At 59.6% G+C, this 20,613-nt stretch overlaps 2 protein-coding genes across 6 annotated transcripts in view; one reads left to right on the top strand and one right to left on the bottom strand.

The window, feature by feature from the left end:
• LIMS2 (LIM zinc finger domain containing 2) overlaps window positions 1-20,189 on the top strand; it is a 44,409-nt gene extending 24,220 nt beyond the window's left edge. For 3 of the 5 annotated variants that reach the window (XM_033102346.1, XM_033102347.1, XM_033102345.1), the window contains exons 2-10: window positions 2,569-2,728; window positions 5,107-5,173; window positions 5,412-5,532; window positions 15,963-16,112; window positions 16,695-16,845; window positions 17,666-17,758; window positions 18,365-18,413; window positions 18,545-18,620; window positions 19,187-20,189. In XM_033102346.1, the coding sequence (XP_032958237.1) occupies window positions 2,569-2,728; window positions 5,107-5,173; window positions 5,412-5,532; window positions 15,963-16,112; window positions 16,695-16,845; window positions 17,666-17,758; window positions 18,365-18,413; window positions 18,545-18,620; window positions 19,187-19,334 (1,015 nt within the window). In that variant the 3' untranslated portion in view covers window positions 19,335-20,189. Of the gene's footprint in view, window positions 1-2,568; window positions 2,729-5,106; window positions 5,174-5,411; window positions 5,533-6,778; window positions 6,980-9,306; window positions 9,533-15,962; window positions 16,113-16,694; window positions 16,846-17,665; window positions 17,759-18,364; window positions 18,414-18,544; window positions 18,621-19,186 lie in introns of those variants that run through there. The other 2 variants (XM_033102348.1, XM_033102349.1) reach the window with 2 other exon arrangements.
• GPR17 (G protein-coupled receptor 17) lies at window positions 6,986-13,414 on the bottom strand. The gene is made up of 3 exons (XM_033102350.1): window positions 13,207-13,414; window positions 12,797-12,911; window positions 6,986-9,333 (listed from the first exon to the last, which is right to left on the bottom strand). The coding sequence occupies exon 3, from the start codon at window positions 9,303-9,305 to the stop codon at window positions 8,286-8,288; it is 1,020 nt and encodes a 339-aa protein (XP_032958241.1). The 5' UTR covers window positions 9,306-9,333; window positions 12,797-12,911; window positions 13,207-13,414; the 3' UTR covers window positions 6,986-8,285.
• Window positions 20,190-20,613: the final 424 nt, after the last annotated feature.

Below are 20,613 nucleotides of genomic sequence, written 5' to 3'. Positions count from 1 at the left end.
ACTGTGTGAGACTTGGGCTGGGGCATCAGTGGGGGCAGGAGATAGATGGTCACCCCACACGCCACGTGCTTGTGCCAGGGCTTGTGTGAGGTATGTAGGAGCAGATGGCATCATCCTTGACCTCAGACACCCAGGGACCCAGCCAGGGAGCTAGACATAGACCAGTTAAGGGCCAGCCCCTCTCGTTAGGGGGTGTGGTGGCCATGTGAAGATGCTGCTGGGCAGCCCTGGGGCAGAGGCGAGGGCTCTGGAAGGACAGGCAGCGGTTGGGTGTGCTGTGCCTCACTTGCTTGGGGCCCAGAGTCTGGGTTAAGGAGCAATCCAAAAGCCTGGGGCTGGACTCGAAGCCTTGTTTTGGCTTCATTTTCTGGGTCCTTTGAGTGGGGAATTCCAGGCCCAGAGTCACAGGATTTCCTGTTGATTTCCAACTTCTCTGAGACCTTCAAGGTCTTGCTGACATCCAGGCGTTGGGAGTTCCTCCCTGCCACCTTGGGTGTGCGCTTTTGGAGGACAAAGCCAGGGTCACAGTGTCCTAGCGGCAGGAAACTGTGCCTGTGCTGACGAAGTCCCGCCCAGCCCTCTGTGGTGGCTCAGGCGCTCAGTCCCCTGTCCCTCTGCCATCTGTGGGGACCAGCAGGGAGCTGGGGGACGGTGCTGAGCAGAGCTTCCCTTTTATCTTGGGCTTTGCCCTGACTCCTTGTGCCACTATCCTGCTTCCTTGTCCCTGAAGCCTAAACATGGACATTGGAGGAGGAAGGGCTTTGGTGCCCACAGCGTTCCTGAGGGCGGGCTGAGCCCTGCAGAAACCCAGCCTGCATGGCCAGGCTGCTGAGGGCCTTCCTGCCCTGCCCTGCCCTGCCCCTGCCATGGGGCCCCCAAGCGGAGCCTCAGCCTGGCCTCCGTGCTGTGTCCTTGTGGGCATGCAGCCACCCTCCATTAGACCCACTCTCACGTCCCATGCCTAGAGCCCTGGGAGCAAAGCCCTCTCTCACCTCCGGAACGGGGTGCCTCCTGCCCGGGGACCCCCTTCTCTGTGGCTGCCCTCTGATGAGCTTCACTTACTCAGCACTTCTCCTCCTAGTGCTGTGCAGTGCAGGACGGGTGGGGGTGAACGTCCCGGGAGGCAGGACAGGCTGGAAAGATACTCTCAAAGGCAGTGAGCCTGTGTCATGCCCACATGACACTGCCACCGGTGCGTGTCTCCTCATGGAGCCTGCCCAGCCTTCTTTGCCAAGTTTTCCAGGCAGCCAGCACCGGTCCATCAGAGTTGTCACTTGGACAACACCTGTTTGCCGCACGGGGGGTTGGAAGGCTGCAGAGGCTGTGTGTCTGGCGCAGCTCCTGGCCAGGCCTCAGGGCCCGGGGCTGCAGTCAGCACAGGCCTGGCTCAGCGTGGGCGTTCCGCTTGTAGTTCCGTTTAGATTCTGTTCCTCCTGGAAGGAAGCCCAGCACGTTCCCCAGTGACAGCAGTTACCCACCGTGGACAAGGAGGTCTGCTCTCCACCCTGCCCCCATCCCAGGCTCACACTCACCTTTTCCGGGTAGGCTGCTTACATGTCTTTGGAGGGTAGTAGATTTGAAGCTAACTCATGGTGCAGGGGAAAGAGCACTGAAGTCTGACTAGTCTGGGTTCAAATCTGGACTCTGTCATGTGTTGTATGAGCTTGGGCAAGTTACTTAACCTCTCTGAGCTTTAGGTCTCATCCGGAAGGCAGGGTTGCCTTGGGGATTAAATGAGAGTGTGAATACAAAGCTGCTCACGTGTGCCTGGGTGATGTCTATACTCGAGACACTCTCTGGTGCCCTGAGAAGGTGGCAGGGGCACAGGAGAGAGCTGTGTCTGCTGACCGCCCACAGATGGTCCAGCACAATGAGAACGGAGCAGCAGGGGGACCAACTCACGTACCTTGGCAACCACAGCACGTCCTTTCTGGGGCTTGCCTGTGTCCCTCACCTAGCCAGCTGTGGTTACAGTCCTTCCACACTGGGATCTGGGTGCAGACAGCGAGGGATAGCCCAGTGCAAGAACTGAGTAAGGGCAGCCGCCAGGAGCCCTGACTGCTCTGCTCGGTGTGTGCACGGCTGTGTGTGGCACAGCCCATGTCTGAGTGCAGAAGGCTGCAGGGTGTGGTGGGAATTCCGTCCGGGATTTCAGAGGAGGGGAGTTTTACCTCCACCCACTGTGGCCCTTGGGGAAATCACTCACTTTCTCCAGGCCTCAGCTTGTCCATCTGTGAAATGGAGATGCTGCGTTGGCCTTGCAGGATTGCCATCAGGCATGGATGCTCCAAGCCATGGCACGTGCTGGCAACTGAGCATGCCTACGGCCCACAGAGCTACGGGATATGTGGCAGCCTTGCAGCATGACCCAAGCCTGTGCCAGAAGTTTGGCCCGGACCACATGTCTCCGAGTCCCTACAGTGTCAGGGCTGTCATGGGGGAAGAAAGCATTATCCCGCACCCCAGAAAGCATTTAACCTCTTGAAGGAGGGGGCGTGTCCAGCGCATGCCTCAGGGCCTGCTCAGCCTCGCCCCTCCCAGTCCTAACCTCTGTTCCTTCTCCCCCAGCAACATGTCCAGTGCCTTGGCCAACGCAGTGTGCCAACGCTGCCAGGCGTGCTTCAGCCCCACTGAGCGGATTGTCCACAGCAGCGGAGAGCTGTATCACGAGCACTGCTTCGTGTGTGCCCAGTGCTTCCGGCCCTTCCCCGAGGGGCTCTTCTATGAGGTGAGGACACTCCCGGGACCTCAGCCAGCTGCCTTCTTGGAACTCCAGCCCCGACCTAGCTCTGTGTTTGCCCTGCAGGAGCCTGTGGGCTGGGCCCGGCCAGGGTCCTGACCAATGACTGATGGGGCAGCCATGTCATGTCAGGCCTTGAACTGAGCTGTGCTCCTGCCAACCAGAGCTGTGCGTGCCACACCTGGTGGGCCTGTCCCTCAGCTGTGACATGTGAACACTGCTCCTCTGGTGGCTGTGCGTACTGAAGGAGAGTTGCCTTTCATCCAGCCTCCTCTGGGCAGACTCTGGGAGGCCCTGAGTGCAAACACTGCCCCGTGCACTTACCCTCCCTTAAGGTCAGGCAGTAAACACAGATCTATGATGTCTATCAGATGGTGCTAAGTGCTCTGGCCATAAGGGACCTTGGGGTCGGGAGGGTGAGTGGTCAGGGAAGGTAATGTTTGAGCAGTCCTGAAGCAGGTGAGGGAGCCATGTACGCAGCTGCAGGAAGAGCACGCAGCAGGAGGGTACCGCAGGTGCAAAGGGCCTGAGGTCAGAGCGTGCATGGTATTTGAAGAGCAGGAGGAGGTTGGTGGGAGGGAAGCAGAGAAAAGGAGAGGGAACAGCAGGGATGAGGGCAGGTTTCCCCTTAGGCAGATTTTGTCTGGCCCTGTGGGCCTCAGGATTTCACTGTGGGAGAGGCAGGAGCTATTTCAGGGTGTGGGTCAGAGGAGCCACACAGTCTGTTCCACCCTGGGAAGGACCGCTCTGGCTGCCGTGCTGAGCGGGGAGGGGAAGGGGTGTGGGGGTGGAAGCTGGATTATCGCAATAATCCAGATGAAAGTGTAGGGGCCTAGACTGGGCCACATTGCTCATAAGAGCAGACTGTTAAATTTTCTACAATCTTGCAAGCTGGTTGTTAGAGACAGTTGTTATTAAAAATTAAATTATATAAACGTACAATGAGATAAAATTTTATTTTAAAAAAAAGGTAACAAAACTCAAATCCCACCCCTTCCTAATTATTTTGTTACATTTTACCATCATATATTTGAATATGATTTGAATCATATATTTACCATCATATATTTACCATACATATATTTGAAGTTACTTCCGTCCACGTGTGTAGAGGACGCCCAGTAGTATACACCCCAGTGTACTACTACTGCACATCTCTTCTCAACTCTGTGCCGAGGTCAGGGAATATACGCACCACAGAAATTGGCAGACACCACAAACCAGCACCCCCCTCCACCCCCCAGAGCTGGTTGTTAAACATTTCCCAGCACACCCCTGCCGGTTGCAGTGGGTGGGGTGGCCAGTGGCAGAGGCTGGGTAGATTTCAAAGGTCGAGCTGATGTGATTGTCTGATGGATGGTCGTGGGTGTGTGATCTGTTTGGCAGAGCAGGTGCTGCTGTTCCTCAGTGCCTTCTGGGAAATGCTGGCCAACTGTGTGGGTAGTGGGAGGGGTGGGTAGAGCTCTGAGAATGGTGGCCATGTGCCTAGAACAAAGCCTGGCACACAGCAGGTGCTCAGGAAATGTTCGCTGTTGAATGAATTTATACCCCAGCTGCCTCTACATGTCACTGGGTAGGGCTATATCCAGTAGCAGCCTAATAAGACACTCATTTTAGAGAACAGGAGAAAACCAAGTTAAATTGTCAAGGGAGAAGAAAGCAGAGGCAGGCTTTGGCCACTGTTGGGGCTAGCGCAAGGGCCCTCATTGCCCAGACAGATGGGGACAGTGGCTGGCTGGCTGGTGTCCACAGTGGCTCCTGCTGGCTGCAGGATTCAGGCCTCTCCCTTGGGACCCCTGCCCTTTCTGTGTCTCCCGCCTCCAACCATGTCCCTTCCCTGGGTCTTTTGTGGCCTCCGGGGAAATGGACTTCTCACAGATAAGACACACAGGGAATGGGCAAAGTGACGCATGAAGTTCAAACTTGACCCCAGCCCTCCAGCCTTTGCTCCCACCCCAGCCCACTGCTGGCTCTCAGGACCCGCAGGCCAACATCCTCGCAAACAGCGAGGGCCTTGAGGGCTGGCTTTGCTGAGGTCCCTGCTTCACAGAGGCCCCTCGCATTGCACTCCCCCATGTCAAATAGGCCATTCCCTCCGTCTCTAAGCCTTGCACCTGCTGCTCCCTCTGTCTGCAATGCCCTTTTCTCAGTGCCCCTGCCCTGCTGTCCTTCAACTATTTATCACTTCCTCCAGGGAGCCCTCAGGGAGGGTTGGGTGCTTTCTCCGCTCCCTGGGGAGGAGCAGTTGTACAAAGTGGGGTGCTTGTCCAGGTGCGGGGCAGGTCTGATCCAACAGAGACTGGCCAGTGCAGCTTGGGGAATGATGGCTGGTTGGCTCGTACTTTCTCTGTTGGCTCCATTTGCAGTTTGAAGGCCGGAAGTACTGCGAACACGACTTCCAAATGCTGTTTGCTCCATGCTGTGGATCTTGTGGTAAGGGCTGGCGACAGACAGCACATGCCTTTTCTTGGCCCTGGGAAGTGAGCAGGCAGCATCACGGGAGCTCTTCCCTGACCGTCTCTCTGAGCATCAGCCTCCGGGCTCCTGCAGGCATTACCTTCTCAAGCTCTGGGTGTGAAGCCCTTGGACCATGTGGGCGGGGTTTGGGGGCAGGTCTGAGGAGGGGGAGGGGCACGCACTCTGCACGTGAGCAGGGACGTCTCTCTTCTAGGTGAGTTCATCGTCGGCCGTGTCATCAAGGCCATGAACAACAACTGGCACCCGGGTTGCTTCCGCTGTGAGCTGTGTGACGTGGAGCTGGCTGACCTGGGCTTCGTGAGGAACGCAGGCAGGTGAGCTGGGCCTGCCCAGGTGAGATGGGCAGGGCGGAGGCCTCATCAAAGGCGCTGTGCTGAGTGCCAGGTCCATTCCAGGCACGGTGGCCTGTGCCAACGTGGCTGCTGGCCCTACCATGTCCTGCTAGGCGAATAGGAGGGCTCTGGTGTACAGATGAGGTCTGAGGTTGAAGAGAGTGAGGGGTGACGAGTCAGGACCCTCCCAGGCTCGGGAGTGTCCACAGGAGCAGACTGACTGGGGACAGCAAGGAGGAAGGTGGCTGGAGTGGGAGCCACTCAATGCAGGGGATGGGTGAAGAGCTTGGAGTCAGGTCACTACTGCCTGCCCCGCCCACTGCTGACACTAGCCGTCCAGGTCTTTTCCTGTACCCATGGCTGGATGCTGATGGAGAGAAAGCAATGAGGGGACCCAGATTCACTTAAATTCAGGGCCATCAATCTCATCAGTGCTCAGGGTTAGTGCTCCTTAGTAGCCTAAGTCCTACTTTCCAAAGAGACTTGCTCTTTTTTCCTCACCCCTCCTCCCACTGTACCGTCTTCACCTCCCCACCCCATGGTGGTGAACTCCCCTCCCACCTCCCTGAGGGGACAGGCTGTGGGGGCACTCTTGCTGCCCAGTGTCTGTGCTGCCGCCAGCCTGGCTGTGCCCCTGCACCTCTGAGAGCCCTGCTCACCCTGCACCCTCTTACGAGGGCTTGCGGCTTCCATAGCCCTCTTTCTCCCTTTCTAAAGGACCAGACTGGGTAGCTCCCGTGGGCCATAATGCCCTCTGAGTCTTCTTCCCACGTGGTTCTGCATTCTCTGTAGCCCTTCCCAGCATACCTGCTGGCTCCTCCCATCTGCTCCCCACTGCCCAGTCTGGTTGGGGTCTCTGTGGCCTCCACATTGCCAGATCCGTGGTCACTGCTGTTCTCTCAGAGGCCTTTACTGCAGCAGCCCTCCTTGCTGAAATGCCCTCTCTCTGGGTGCCCAGGCCCCTGTGTTCTCGTGGTTCCCTCCTGCCCATCTCCTCCTTTCCCCATCTCTCCATGTTGGGCTCCTTTGGGCTCTACATTTGGCCCTGTCATCTGCCCAATATCACAGAGCCCTAACAGGCATGTATGTGCTGCACAATTCAGATGCACACCTCCACCCCAGACCTCTCCCTTGGGACACTCAGCTGCCCCTGTGCCACCTCACCTTGGTATCCACCAGGTGTCCCAGTGCAGCAGGTTTCAGCTGACTCCGAGTTTCTCCACTGTTGACCACCAGTCTGAGGGAAGAGCACCGCCTATCTCGTTATCAACACCCTCTCGTGTCTGGGCACTCATGGCCCTCTCCGTTCCCTGCTGTAGCACCCTTCACTTCTCCCTGATGCTGCTCCTGCGATCTCATCCATTTGCCTGCCCCACATGGCCTCATGTCCATTTCGATGTCTGCAGGGCACTCAGCGGGAAGCCGAGTTGTAAGTGAGAGGCTGTGAGTTGCAGCGGGCCCTGTGCTGGTGGGCCAGGTGTACGCCTGAGCGAGTCCTGCTCCCCTCCTGAGCGGCAGCTCACACTGTACCCCCAGCCCCACTGCTTTCCTGGGGACATGAGGAAGAGGCTGGCAGTGCTCAGGAAAGGAAGATGTGACACATCTGTAAGGATGGGGGCATGGCCCTCACTCGGCCCCTGTCAGCCCAGGCTGGACTCTGAAGGCCACGGTGCAGAACCTTGGAGTGTGTGGGGCGGGGCCTACAGTGGGGTGTCAGAGCCACAGTCACTGCCCCGTCTCTGCTCCCTTCACCTCCACTTTGCCATTCTTGTATCAAAGGGAGAGGTTCTGGGAAGGGTGTTGTGTTAACCAAACACAATAATCTTTAGAATCTTAAAAAGTTATGTTTATGACCAGTATAATCAAATACAAAAGAGGACCTGTGAGGGTGATACATGCCACACTCTGAAGCGACACAGCTCAGAGCTTGGCCAGTAAGGGAGGGAGAGGGGCTAAGGACAGCCCTGCAGGGTCGGGGTCAGTGGGAGACAGGTCCCCACCCAAGACGTCCTCAGGTGGTGACAGAGCCCATTGTCCATCCATGCTGTGTGCTCGGGCAGGACTCGGGATTGTCCGGCCACGTGCGGGTCATTGTGTGTGGGTTTATGGCAGGAAGAATCAATAAGTGACGTGCCCCACAGGCCATGTTTGTTGGGTGTCACCTGGCGATGAGCCTGAAATGTGCTTACAGGGTTCAGCTATAATTTATAGTTTGTGTCTCCTAAAGTCAGGGGTCATCTGGCAAAGGTACCACAAAGGGAACTCAAAGCACCTGACACCGCACAGGAAATATTTAGACAGCCTTCTACCACTTACAGGATTCCCGTGTGCCCTCTTGTCACAGGCCACTTGCAGCTGCCGTCTGGGCTCTTTCTGCTGAGCTTTGCGGCTGTGTATTTCTGTAGTGGCAGGGAGGCTGGGACGGGGCAGGCAGTGCTTGGGAAAGAAGGACGCTCACTGTTCTGGAGTGACTCCTCTGGCCTCCTTGCCCCTCTCCCTTACCACAGGTGAGCAGGGCCAGCACAGTCTGCAGAGGGGGCAGCTGACTGGTCCCTGTCAGCAGTTCTCCGTTTTCAGGGATTTGTGCATTAGACAACCTTGGAGGGAATGGCAATGACCTGCTGTAATTTCCGTTTCTTTTCTCGGGGTGTAGCTGGGAGAAGGGGGGCTTCTCCTTTGAGGGTGTGGGAGAAGCCTGAGACGCCCGCAGGGCAGGCCCGGGCGGCGTGTGGGACTCACAGCTCCGACCTGGCGCTCAGCGAGCTCTCGTTGGTTTTCCCCTCCAAGCTGGGGGGCGGGGCCGAGAGCCTTTTGCCACAGAGCAGGTTGCACAGGGTGTGGCGGAACTTCTCGGCCACAAAGAAGTACATGACGGGGTCGAGGGCCCCGTTGAGGCTGGTGAGGCAGGAGGTGATGCGGTTGCCCAGGGCCAGGGCGCGCTGGGCGGCGCACGAGGCGCCGGGGCCGCGGCGGCGCAGCACGTACACGGCGCGGTGCACGTGGTAGGGCACGAAGCACACCAGGAAGATGGCCAGCACCATGGCCACCATGCGCAGCGCCTTGTTCCGCAGGCGCTTCTCCACGCGGGGGCCTTGCCGCAGGCTGCGGATGATCAGCAGGTAGCAGGTGACCGTGGTGACAAAAGGGAAGGTGAAGGCCACAGCCAGGGACACGAGCGCGTGGTGGGAGGCCCTCTCCCGGTACAGCTGCAGGCACACCACCGTGTGGTTGGTCTGCACGGTCTGCGGGCTCACCAGCAGTGGGGCCATGGCTACCGCCACCACCGCCCACAGGAAGGCGCAGGCCAGGTGGGCGTAGAGGGGCCTGCGCAGCTTGAGGGACTTGACGGGGTGCACGATGGCCAGGAAGCGGTCGGCACTGATGCAAGTGAGGAAGTAGATGCTGGCATACATGTTGAGGTAAAACAGGAAGCCGGTGAGGCGGCACGGGATTTCCCCAAAGGGCCAGTGGCTCCCTGAGAAGTGGTAGACCAGGCGGGTGGGCAGCACCAGCACACAGGACAGGTCCGCCACAGCCAGGTGCATCAGGAACACATTGGCGGGGGTGCCTGACCTGTGGTCCCGGATGAAAAGCCACAGGGCCAGGGCATTGCCGACAAAAGCCAGGAGGAAATCCAAGAGGTAGAAGGAGGCGAACAGGACATTCTCCAGCCACGTTTCCTGGCCACACTGGTGTGCCGCAGCCAGGGAGGAGTTGGCCATCAGGCCTGCGGAGGCCGCTTCGAGGCCGCTCATGCTCCAGCCGGAGGAGCCCTGGAGGAGCCTGGAAGGAACAAGTGGCCGGGTCCCGGTAGGGCACTGCCCTCCGTGGGAGCCCAGAAGACAGCCCTCACCCTCAATGCCTCCAGAACCTGCCAGCTCCTAACCCCAGGAGCCATGCTGTTCCACGCCCAGCACTGCCTGGGGGGACCTCCTGTGTCTGTCCGGTCACAGGCTTTCTTGACTTCATTGAAAAGCACCAGGTGAACCAGGGCCTGGAGTTTGCCAGGCTGTTGCTGAGCCCCCTTCCCTGTGCCGCTGTGCCTTGCTGAGTGTGCGAAGGCCTGAGCCTGGCCAGTTGTCCCAGAGTCCACTGTCTCAGCCCCAGGGCACAGAGTGGGCAGTGAACCCTGTCTGTCTGAGGCTCTGGGAGTGGGAGACTGGAGGGAGGGGTCCCATGTTTTCTGTGCTGGTCCCCAGATTGCTGTCTGAGTGACAGGGGTGGCACATGGGCAGGTGGGCTACCTATACCCAAGAGCCTGGTGCCCAGCAGCTCCTCTCCAGCCTTCTCCTCGCTGGGTGAACCCTGCTCACCCCGAGTCCCGGGACCCTCCCTGACCTGCCTGCCTGCGGGGGCTTGAGGCACTTCCCACAGTAGCAGTGCTGAGTGTGTTGGCACTTTCTGACCACAGCTCCCCCAGCTCCTGCCACAGAGGAGGCCCCACCAGAAATACAACCAGAGGCTGTGTCCCAGGTCAGGGGCCTGCCCTGTCTGCTGGCACCTGGAGTCTCTGGAGCCTTCTGGACTCAGCCCCCCACTCTGTTCTGGCCGTCCTGAGATGGAGAAAGCCCTGCACTCAGGCCTCAGGCCCACAGGGGCATTTTAGCACTAGGAGTCGTTTAACAACCAGGAGCAGGTTCTTTCCCAGGAGAGACAGAGACATTTCACCCAAAGGTTTTCTAGATCAGCAACCCCAGAGAGGCCAGGCCCAGGAGGACACCTGTTTGCCTGGCCTCACTGGCCTGCTTTACCCACACCTGAGGGGCCAGCTCAGAGGTCTGCCAGCCTCGGTAACAGCCGTTTACATGTAGTAAAGGGACCTCAGTTCTGTGTGGGTGTCGCCCCCACCTTCACCTTCAGCCTACCCTGACAGACAGGATAACATAATCCTGTTTTGATTTTGGTAAACTCAAGAGACCCAAAAAGCAGAGGGTAGGTCCCAAACACCCTGACCCCCTTGCCAGGCCTGGGAGCGGGAGGTGTGGCCAAGGGACGGCAGGACAGCAGCACCCCTGCACCCTGAGCTGGGGTCATGGCGGGCGCGAGCCCTGCTCCTCATATCCTGAGGTTGTTAAGGGACCTGAGCCCAGTGGACCCTCACGTGCCGCGCAGCTTCTGGGGCTCCCCTGGAAACTTGGTCTCCCGGCCCATGTGTCTGGGCTGCTGGGGGCAGGAGGGGGGCTGTTCACAGGACAGAAGCCATTCCGGCAGTGGGAGGAGCCCAGGCTACAGCTTGGCAGAGTGGCAGGGTGGCAGGGTCCTTCTCCTGGCCAAGCGTGCCTCTACGCTGAGCAGCCACGGACCTGGAGCAAGTCTGCTGCAGACGTGTCCTGGCCTCCGTTTCCTCTCCTTCTAATGGTTATGGTGATACCTCTGGCGGGGGCTGACTTGAAGAGTGCATGTGCCCCAGGGGGCATGGTGATGGGCTCTGTTAGCACAACAGCCCCTCGCGGGGAAGGGGACTGGGTGCCACTCCTGGGCATGGCTGAAGAAGCAGGCATGTAGAGGGGGCCTGGCATACCGTCCTGCAGTGAGACGAGCAGGGAAGGTGGTCCAGATGTTGGTGTGCCCGCTGCCGGGAGCCGCTTGACCTCCTCCTCAGGCCTCCGCAACCACCAGGGGTTCCTTAGCCCCCTGTCCTGCTGGCTGAGCGGAGGGAGCCGGGGGCAATGTGAGCGAGCAGCAGAGAGCGGTGGGCCAGTCCATGGCCTCAAGTAAAGGGGGGTATACGTGGCTAATAGTACCACGTTTTAATTAGTTCCCCTGCCCAAATGATCTTCCTTGGCTCCAGAGCGTTTTGGAATGCCTACCATTCAAATTCAGAGATGACTTTCCTGCTGCTTTCGCGTGTGTGTGTGTGTGTGTGTGTGTGTGTGTGTGTGCGCGCGCGCGCGCTGAGGGGAAGGCTTGGAGGCCGGGAGGGGATGGGCCGGGCCGAGTGAGTGAGGGGTCCTTTTGGAACCCAGGGGTAAAGGAGGAGTGCAGAGGGGCGGAGCTGGGTGCCTTCCACATCAGGCTGCTCCCCAGGCCTGGCCCCCACATGCAGGCTGCTCAAACAGACTGACAGCTGCTCTGCCTGGCACCGGTGGGCGTGCCTGTGCCTGCTCCTGCCAGTGCTAAGAGACAGGCATCAACACCCATTTTACAGGTTAGGCAATCGAAGCTCTGACTCCACCAATCGCCCAAGGTCATGGCCAGGGGCAATGACCTTGGAGTTGGAAGTCAGACAGGGAGACTCAGCAGGAACAGCCAGCACCACCCAAGACACCGCCTTCCTTCCAGAGACTAACAGGCCCCGGCTGCCAGACCTGGGAGTGTGTCGGGGTCTCAGAACTCACACTCGAGATGTCCCCCAGGTTCAGCGCCTCCTCCTTGGGGCCTGGCTCCAGGACTAGTCACAAAGTTTGGGGGGCCCAGCGCAAAATGAAAATGCACATCCTTTGTTCAAAAAGTAGGGCTTTGAAGATGGTGACAGCAGAGCATTAATCCGAGCGTGGGACCCTGTGTGACCACACAGGCTGCTCAGTCCGTCCTGGCCCTCGATGGGTCCACCAGCACCTGCTTTCTGCCTCTTGCCCAGTGCCCCCAGCCTCTCACCCCTGCAGAAGGCTGCATGCACGTGTGCTCTCTAGATTGAGACTTAGTTTTGAAATGCTTTTTGGCTTGTTTCTGGTTTGTTGGGGTTTTTCTGCTCCGCCCCAGTTTAGGAGTTCTGTATTGATTTTTGCATTGTGGTCTGAACCGGGCCCATCTCACTCTCCATGCATTCCATAGAAGCGTGAGCCTGGCCTGCTGTGCTAAGAGAAGGGAGGCTGAGGGTGCATGCCATGTGGTCTGGGGGTCGGGGGGCACGGCTGTGGGTGAGGTGTGCGATGGGCGAGGCGTGAGCCCATCGGAGGCCGAGGTGGCCGTGCTGTGGTGGGCAGGCAGCCCCGCACCTCTGGCCCGCTCCTTCGTCTGGCTCCTGCTTGTGCCATGGCAGACAGCGGTGAGGAGCCTGAGAGCTGATTCATTGCAGCTGTGGATCTGAGGCAAGGCACGCAGCGTCTGTAAGCCCCATCAGGGGGACAGGGACACTGCCCTGTGGGGCTGCCGTGATTCAGACTCAGGCATCTTCCATAAGTAGGTCCCACCATTATCACAGAGAGGCACCTCAGGGGCAGGACACCCCATCCCTGCCCTGCTTGAAGTTTGCTTTGCGTGGCCCCTGAGCACCCTGCCTGCCCCACCCAGCCCTGGCCCTTACCTTTCACAGCTGGGTCCAGGCGGAAGGGGCAGGAAGACTGAGGGATGGCAGTGGGCTGCGTCCAGTGGGTGGTGACGCTGGCCGTGGGCTCCGTGCAGCTGTGGTGGAAGGCTGGCTATTTAAAGAAAGGAGGGGAGGCTGCAGCCCCTGAAGCCCTCAAAGGCTGCTTCATTCCCAAGGGGTCCCTTGTGCTGTGGGCCACTCCTACAGCTGCCTCTGCTGCCACTGGGCTATGAATATTCCAGTGTGTCCCACCCCGGAGTCCCCCCACCCCCGGCCTGGCCACGCAGCATCACAGAGGCCGTGTGTGTGACTGTCTTCAGGGCTGTGGAGTGGGTGCGGGCTGGGTGGAGGGACTGGCTGGGACTAACAGACACAACAGGACGTTTCAGAAGGGGATAAGTTCCTACCAGTCGGGGGGCAAAGGGGCTGGCTGCCATGGCAACGGGCCCAGGCTCCCAGGCCTGCAGGGGCTTCAGTGGAGGGGTCTTGTGAATGGGGAGGATGGGAGGCTGAGGAATCCTGTTTGGTCGAATGAGAGGGGACTCTTTCAGGACACTTGCTGTGGGGCCTTGTGTCCTGCCCCGTATAATTAGACTCCGTTCGGGCATGTGGAATAAACCGTGGCCTTTATCGTGAGCGGGGCACAGCTGCAGCCTGCCTCATAATGGGGCGCTGTCTGTGCCTGTGGGGACAGCTCAGTCTGGGAGGCCTGGCCCACGCCTGTGTGGGCTCCTCTGGCTGGCAGGCCCCTGAAGAGGGCCACTGCTGCCACTGACCGCTGGTCCCCCCAAAACCCTCCTGGGGGTGCTTGAGGCTCGGGGTGTTTGGATGTTGGCGGTGGCTGCTCCTAAGACTGCTCCAGCAAAGCTTGTTTCTCCTTTTCTTATCTAGTGACTCAGAGCCAAATCACTGTTCCTAATTTCAAAAGACTTTGAAAGATTTTAGTTGACAGGTGAGCTCTGTACGTAGCTGTCACTGGGAAGTTACCACGTGTACCCCTCTAAACTTGTTTTCCACACAGTCGTGGCCAGGCGGCTTTTGCTCCTTACAGGCGAGGAACGGGCTCAGAGACGTGACGTCAGTCACTTGCTTGCCCGTGACAAGCTGCTAGGAAGTGGCAGAGCCAGGGTTTGAACCCAAGCATGTGTGATTCCAAAACTTCTGCTTTGTGTTTTGTTCTGTTTTGCTGTTGCAGCTTGACACTGCAGTTCTTAGATCCCGTCTTCATTCTGCCTGGAAAAAGATTCTCCAAGTTGCTTTCAGGTCTGGTGCTGGGATCGGGTCTGTCAAAAGATGTTTCCCTCCTGGGGATCCTTCTAGGGAGCTGGGCGCCTGGATCCTGTCCTCCCTGGGAGCCAGTGGTGTCAGGTGTGGGGCCTGGGCCCGCTCCGCCATGCCCTGGGAGCGGCGTCTGGAGTACTGGCCCACACTCGTTCGAATGAGGGTGTCTAATTGGCTGCCTGAGCAGGGCGTTTCTGTTGTTGGGGTGATTGCTGACAGAGACTTTGACGGCATTGATCGTTGCAACAGAATTTTGGGGAGTTGTGCTCACTTCTACAGCTTTGAAACAAAAGGTTAAATGTTGTCCTGATGCTAAGAGGAGTCACCAAAGGTGGCAGTAGGGTTACAGGGAGTAAATACTGTGTCCGTGACAGACACGAGCAGGTGGTCGTTGTGGTGTGGACAGGCTAACCACAGTGGGTGGCTGGCAGAGTGGCAGGGCATCTGGGGCACAGGGTGTCTGGGTGAGAGTGGGGTGGGGAAACACACTGGGCTTCAGGGATCTGTCACTGGAAGCGGCAGAGCCTTAGTCACGGAGATGAAGGCTGCAGCCACAGGCCACATCTATGGCCCGTGGTCAGGTAGACAGAGCCAGAGGTCCCCAGCCAGGAGACCAACTGCCAGTCTTGGCCTGGCCCTGCTGTCATGGGAGGTGACGCACACCATTCCTCCCTTCCTCTCCCACAACCGCTCACTCACTCACGTGTCAGCAGACTCATCCTGAGCTGCTGTCGTGTGTGGTGGGTGTAGCTGGGAACTATCGTAGCTTAGCAGATGACTGCAGGGCATGCCCTTGGGCTTGTTGCCGCGCGTAACCACTGGGGAGGTAAGACAGACAGGGCAGGCAGAGCGCGGGGATGTGCATCGCTGGGCACAGACCCTGGTGAGGTGCAGGCCCTGTGCTCAAGGGCATGGACCTGAGCTGGCTGCCCGGGCACCCGGGATCTGCCCACCACACCTTGCCTGAGGTTCAGTCTTCAGTGGAAAGGGGCCCATGCTGGGACCAGGTGAGGTTCCCTGCGGGTCAGGGGCCTGGAAAGGGAGGGGGAGGGCCCAGATGCATCAAGGGCACTTGAAGATCGGGGTGCCAGGCAGGGATTGGGAGCCATGGATTGGGGCCTTTGTATAGCTTTGCCTGGCAACCCTTAATCTAAATTCCTGCCACCTTTGAGGCCCAAGGAAATGGAAACCATGTTGATTTCTCTCAGTAGAGACCTCAGCTGCTGCCCAAATGCAGGGAGTGGCTAGCACCAGAAATTACTCTGAAGTCTTCACAAAAAAGACTCTGTAATGACAGTTCTTGGGCTTGGGGGCCTCTGTCTGACACAGCCGTGCTTGTCTTTGGAGACAGAAAGAGCCTGTGAATGTTTGTCCCTCTTTGTCTGGCAGACCCCAAAGGAAGGGGTGTGCGGGTCGACGGACCTGGCCCTCCTTGGCTGGATGGGGCAGGCGGGGGGTGGTGGCTGTTGTCAGGCGAATAGTTGCTGTCTGATTACTCATGTGTTAAAAGACATTTGAAAGATAAAACTGAATTTTCAGCCAACGTCAGTGAGATGTCTATTCCACACAACGTCCTAGGCTCAGAAAAAGTGGGAAGAGGAAAACTGTCATGTTTGCTGTACCACCCAGAGACATTCTGGCGTGTCTCCTCCTGACTTCGTCCTGTGCACAGGCACCTTTGGGAGGACGTGTCTGGGCCTCCCTGGCTGTGGGACTGGCCGGCCACCTCTGTGAGGCCACTGGCCGAGCCCATCGAGGCTCGCAGGCATTCGTTAGAGCTCGGGTGGGTCAGGGGCCTCCTCTCCTGGGAGGTAGCCCTGGCTGTCTGGCAGGAAGGGGAGGAGTGGGCAGTGTGCCCCTCTTACCTACCTGTTTCCCATAGGCACCTGTGCCGGCCTTGCCACAACCGTGAGAAGGCCAAGGGCCTGGGCAAATACATCTGTCAACGGTGCCACCTGGTCATCGAGGAGCAGCCCCTCATGTTCAAGAGTGATGCCTACCACCCAGACCACTTCAGCTGCACCCACTGCAGGCGTGTTGGACAGGGGCTGGTGCAGAGTGGGGTGGGACTCCCTCCGGGGCAGTGGTGGTGCACGAGAAGGGGTGCAGGGCGGAGATGGATGGGCCAGGAAGGCACTGTTGCAGGAGCCCTCTTTCCCCAGGGCTCTTTTCAGGAGCACGTGCATGATCCGGGCTGAGCCTTGGGGGTGAGGCAGGAGGGGCCCCTGGATGAAGCTGACAGGAAGAATCATAGACAGGGGGCGACGGGGAGGGGGGAGGTTGGTGCCGGTGCTGGTGCTGGAGCCGTTCCCTGTGCCTGTCCCAGCCCCCAGTCTGGTGCAGAGGAGCCCAGACAACACGTCTCCTTCTCGGAGGCCTGACAGAGCAAACACTGGCTGCCTTCTGCAGGGACTGTGCGGGAATCCTGTGCCTCGGGGCCTGTCTAGGGCACGGAAGTCCCCAAAGAGCACAGACATCAAAGAGCCATCTGCCCAGGGTGCTGTGCTGGGACAGAGTGGGGCCTGTCAGGAAGCTGCTCCCTGAGGCTGGAGGGGCTGCTGTGACCACTGAAGGAGAGCAGGACGTCACCTGGGGGCTCTGTGCTGTCTTGCAGGAAGGAGCTGACTGCTGAGGCCCGTGAGCTGAAGGGGGACCTCTATTGCCTGCCGTGCCATGACAAGATGGGGGTCCCCATCTGTGGGGCATGCCGCCGGCCCATCGAGGGCCGTGTGGTCAACGCACTGGGCAAGCAGTGGCACGTGGAGGTGAGCGAGGCCGGCTCAGACAGGAGGGGGTGCCCCTGGCTCCTGGTCACGGTGGGGGTCTGGCGCTGCAGCCCCTCCAAACTCCCACCCCCAGGCCAACGCGGCTCCTCCTCACCCTGGCCTGGCCCTAGCTTATCCACGGGAACCAGGAGGCCTGAGCACAGACCACCGTCAGGCAGCCATGCCCACGTTCCTTCTTCCCCTTCCTGACCTTGTAGAGGATTCCAAAGTTATAAGAAAGCCTTAGGGATTGTGGAGTTGTTGACAGAACTGGCTGTGCCCCATGTAGACACGGAAGCTGGGCACACCTGTTGGTGGGCTCCTCAGGTGTGTCCACCTGGGTTACCCAGGGCACGCCCCTGCATTGTGGGCGCTCAGTGTCTTCTAAGTGGGCACTACTTAGAAAGGAGGCTTCCAATCCCCAATGCCCTGGCCAGCTCTGTGTTCCAGAAACTCGGCCTTGGGTGGCCTCTTTGGGAAGTTCCTGATGTGGGGCCGGCCAAACCCTGGCTGATGGGTCAGATGCTTCTCAGTCCTTCTGGGGCTTGTGGGATATCCACGGGAGACAGACGCGCGACCTTCCTGAAGGTGCCATGCAAACAACAGAGCAGCCCCCCGTGGGAGGGCCCAGTACCCTGGCACCTCACCCTGCCAACCTGGACCGAGGGGGCTGGGGATGGAGCGGGTCCAGAGAGGACAGCTATGTGCCGAGCGGCTCACTGAGTGTGGGAAGCACTGGCGTCCGCTGACACCAACAGTCCTGGAGGTGTCAGCCCCACTCCCCGCCCGTGAGCCCAGCGAGGCCTCTGCTTCCTCCCAGCACTTTGTCTGCGCCAAGTGTGAGAAGCCGTTCCTGGGGCACCGGCACTATGAGAAGAAGGGCCTGGCCTATTGTGAGACCCACTACAACCAGGTGGGGCCTGTGGCTGAGGGCGGGTGCGGTGGGGGGGCTGCCTGGCCCTGTTGGGCGCCTGCAGGGGGTGTGTGGGAAGGCTGCTGAGTGGGCAGTGGGGGCGCTGCAGGTGGGTGGGGGGGCTGGGGGAAGCCTCCTCAGGAGCCTCTGTGGTGCCAAGGCCCCCAGTGCAGGGTCCTGAGACCTGGCAGACCTGTTGGCCTCAGTGTCTCGTCTGAGAAATGTGCCCCACGGCCCAGGCCTCCTGTTGGGACTAAATGAGATGCCAGTGTGAAGTCCTGGGTTCAGGGGGCTGCCATGTACCGCAGGCTGCTCGTCCTGCTATATCCGGCAGGGCTCTCCTGGCCTACACCCCCCAGGACTCCAGCAGGAGCAAAGGGGCATTTTGGGGGGTGATGCCTCAACCTGTTGTCCTTCCCGGGGGATGAGCGATGAGCCAGACATTCCCTCACCTCAGGCTTGAGGCTGTGCCCTGGCAGGAGGCCCAGGAGGTGCAGGTGGATGCCGAGCTGCCATTTGGGGTGGGGCAGGGTGGGGCCAGGCCACAGCCCTGGCCCTGGGCTGGGACATGGATGCCTGTGTGTTTGACACCTGCTTGGTCCACAGCTCTTTGGGGACGTCTGCTACAGCTGCAGCCACGTGATCGAGGGTGATGGTAAGGCGCTCCTGTCCCTGTGTCGCTCTGCTCAACCACTCCCACCCTCTCTGTTGGCCCTGGCTTTGCATAGCTGGGCCTGCAGGTGCCGGGGAGGGGCCTCCTAAGCCCCGCCCATCTGCCCATCACAGTGGTGTCAGCCCTCAACAAGGCCTGGTGTGTGAACTGCTTCTCCTGCTCCACCTGCAACAGCAAGCTCACCCTGAAGTGAGTCCTGCCAGCCTCCCAGGCTAGGGTGCCTGCGCTGGGTGGAGGGCTGGTACAGCGTCTTCCCTTCCCATGGAGGTGTCACGGGGCTCTGCCTTTCCTCAGACCTTCCCTGACCTGTCATAGTCAGGCCCTGGAGTGCAGTGGGAGCAAGGGCAGCTCCAGCCCATGGAGGCAGGTCCAGGGACCCCCAGGTCACAGTGAGAGGCAGAACAACAAATACCCGCAAGGACACTGGGCTCTGGGGAGAGAAGGGCATTCCAGCTAGGAATAGCCAATTCAGAGGCAAGGGAGTCAGACCACCAGCTCATCCAGGAAGCTGAGGTGTCTGAGGGCAGTGGGGGGGCAGGGAGGTTCTCAAATGTCAGAGTTCGAAGACGGGCTTGGAAGCCCAGCTGCTCCTCCACTGTGACCTCTGAAGCTCACCCTGGGGCTTGGCCTGCTGGCCGGGGCCAGCAGAGGCCCAGGGAGAGCCGCTCCTCCAGCCATGGCTCTGCGGTGTCGGGAGAGACCCGGTCAGGGCTGTGGGGCGAGGGGTCCTCCTGACTGCTGCACTTCCTCCCCAGGAACAAGTTTGTGGAGTTTGATATGAAGCCCGTGTGTAAGAGATGCTACGAGAAGTTCCCTCTGGAGCTGAAGAAGCGGCTGAAGAAGCTGTCGGAGCTGGCCGCCCGCAAGGTCAGCCCCAAGCCTGTGAGGCTCAACTCTGCCTGACGGCCTCCGGCCCTGTGCCCTTCTGTATGCCACCGCGACTCCTCACAGAGTGTCCCTTCCTCTGTCCCCGCCTTCCTTTCAGTTCTTTTCCTCCCCTTCTCTCTAGTCCCTGCCCCTGTCTTCCCTCCTCTCCCCAGGCAGCTCTCCACTCCCCTGCCCTGGGTTCCTCCCCCTCCTTCTCTGTAGACACAGGGCAGAGCAGGGCTCAGGAGGTGCTGAGCCTGTGGCAGGCCTGTGCCCGCACGCTTTAGCCTGAGGTCCTCCACGGACAGGAGTGAATTGGGCCTGGGGTCCCCTGGCCCGGGACCTGGGCCCCTGCCCCCACGCTGCCCCTCTCACCTGTCCCATCCTCACAGGGGCCTGCTGGCTCACATTCTTCCCTGGGGGTTTGCTCAGCCTCTGCCCGAGGGACCACACTGTGCACAAATGTGGCCCCACACAGCCAGGCAGCTGCCCCAGCCCCAGCACCAGGACCACATGGCAGGGGCCTCTGGGGAGCCACCCTCGCTCCCTCAGCTAAGTAGGATTCCTGTGTCTGGACGGGCCAGCCCGTCCTGCCACCTCACCTCACGGATCAGCAGGAGGGAGAAGAACCCTACTCCCCCGTCACTCAGGAGCTTCCGTTCTGAACTTCGGCCTTGGCTACTCCACCCCGGGCCTGGGCCACTGTGGTCCCCCAAGCTCCTCTCTGGTCACCATAGTCCCTCCAGCTGCACCCCCTCAGGGGTCTGGCTGGCTGGGGACCAGGAGATCGTGGGGTCAGGTGGGAGGCTCATTCCTACCCTCCGGGAGCACACTTCTTCTGTGGCAGCACGAGACTCACACTTGTACAGTGAATGAAGGCGTCTTCACACAGCTGTGAGACCTGAGTGGTTTCTCGTGTCGGGGTGAGGAGGTGGGGCAGCGGCCGTGGACGCACAGAGCAACAGACACCCGCCGGGCTGCCATCGGGGCCTGGAGACAGGCCAGGCAGAAACCCACAGTCCACGAAGCATGGCCTGGTGGGTTCAGTGGGGACAGGCTCCACAGGGCTGTCTGTGCAGTGGGGACAAACCCAGACCTTCACAGCCCTGTTTCAAGCTCTGCGTCCTGCCTGGGCACAGGCTGGACGTAGCACAAAGCCAGCGGCTGGCACCTCGGCCCAGCCTTCCTGGCAGCAAGTACGTGTTCCACTGCCCTGCAGGGTGAGGATAAAGGTGTGCAGAGGGGCCTCTCCCCACGCCAAGAAAAGGAAAGGCAGCGAAACCAGTGAAGTCACTCTCTGAGAATGGAATTGTCC

The sequence above is a fragment of the Rhinolophus ferrumequinum genome, unplaced genomic scaffold (genome assembly GCF_004115265.2).
Source record: "Rhinolophus ferrumequinum isolate MPI-CBG mRhiFer1 unplaced genomic scaffold, mRhiFer1_v1.p scaffold_84_arrow_ctg1, whole genome shotgun sequence".
In the NCBI taxonomy this organism is placed as follows: domain Eukaryota; kingdom Metazoa; phylum Chordata; class Mammalia; order Chiroptera; family Rhinolophidae; genus Rhinolophus; species Rhinolophus ferrumequinum.
Note: the sequence above shows the minus strand (reverse complement) of the source record. Positions and strands in the feature narration are given on the sequence as shown.

Excerpts from the sequence above, each read along its gene's own strand:
- GPR17 (XM_033102350.1), bottom strand. The coding sequence starts at position 9,305 with ATGAGCGGCCTCGAAGCGGCCTCCGCAGGCCTGATGGCCAACTCCTCC.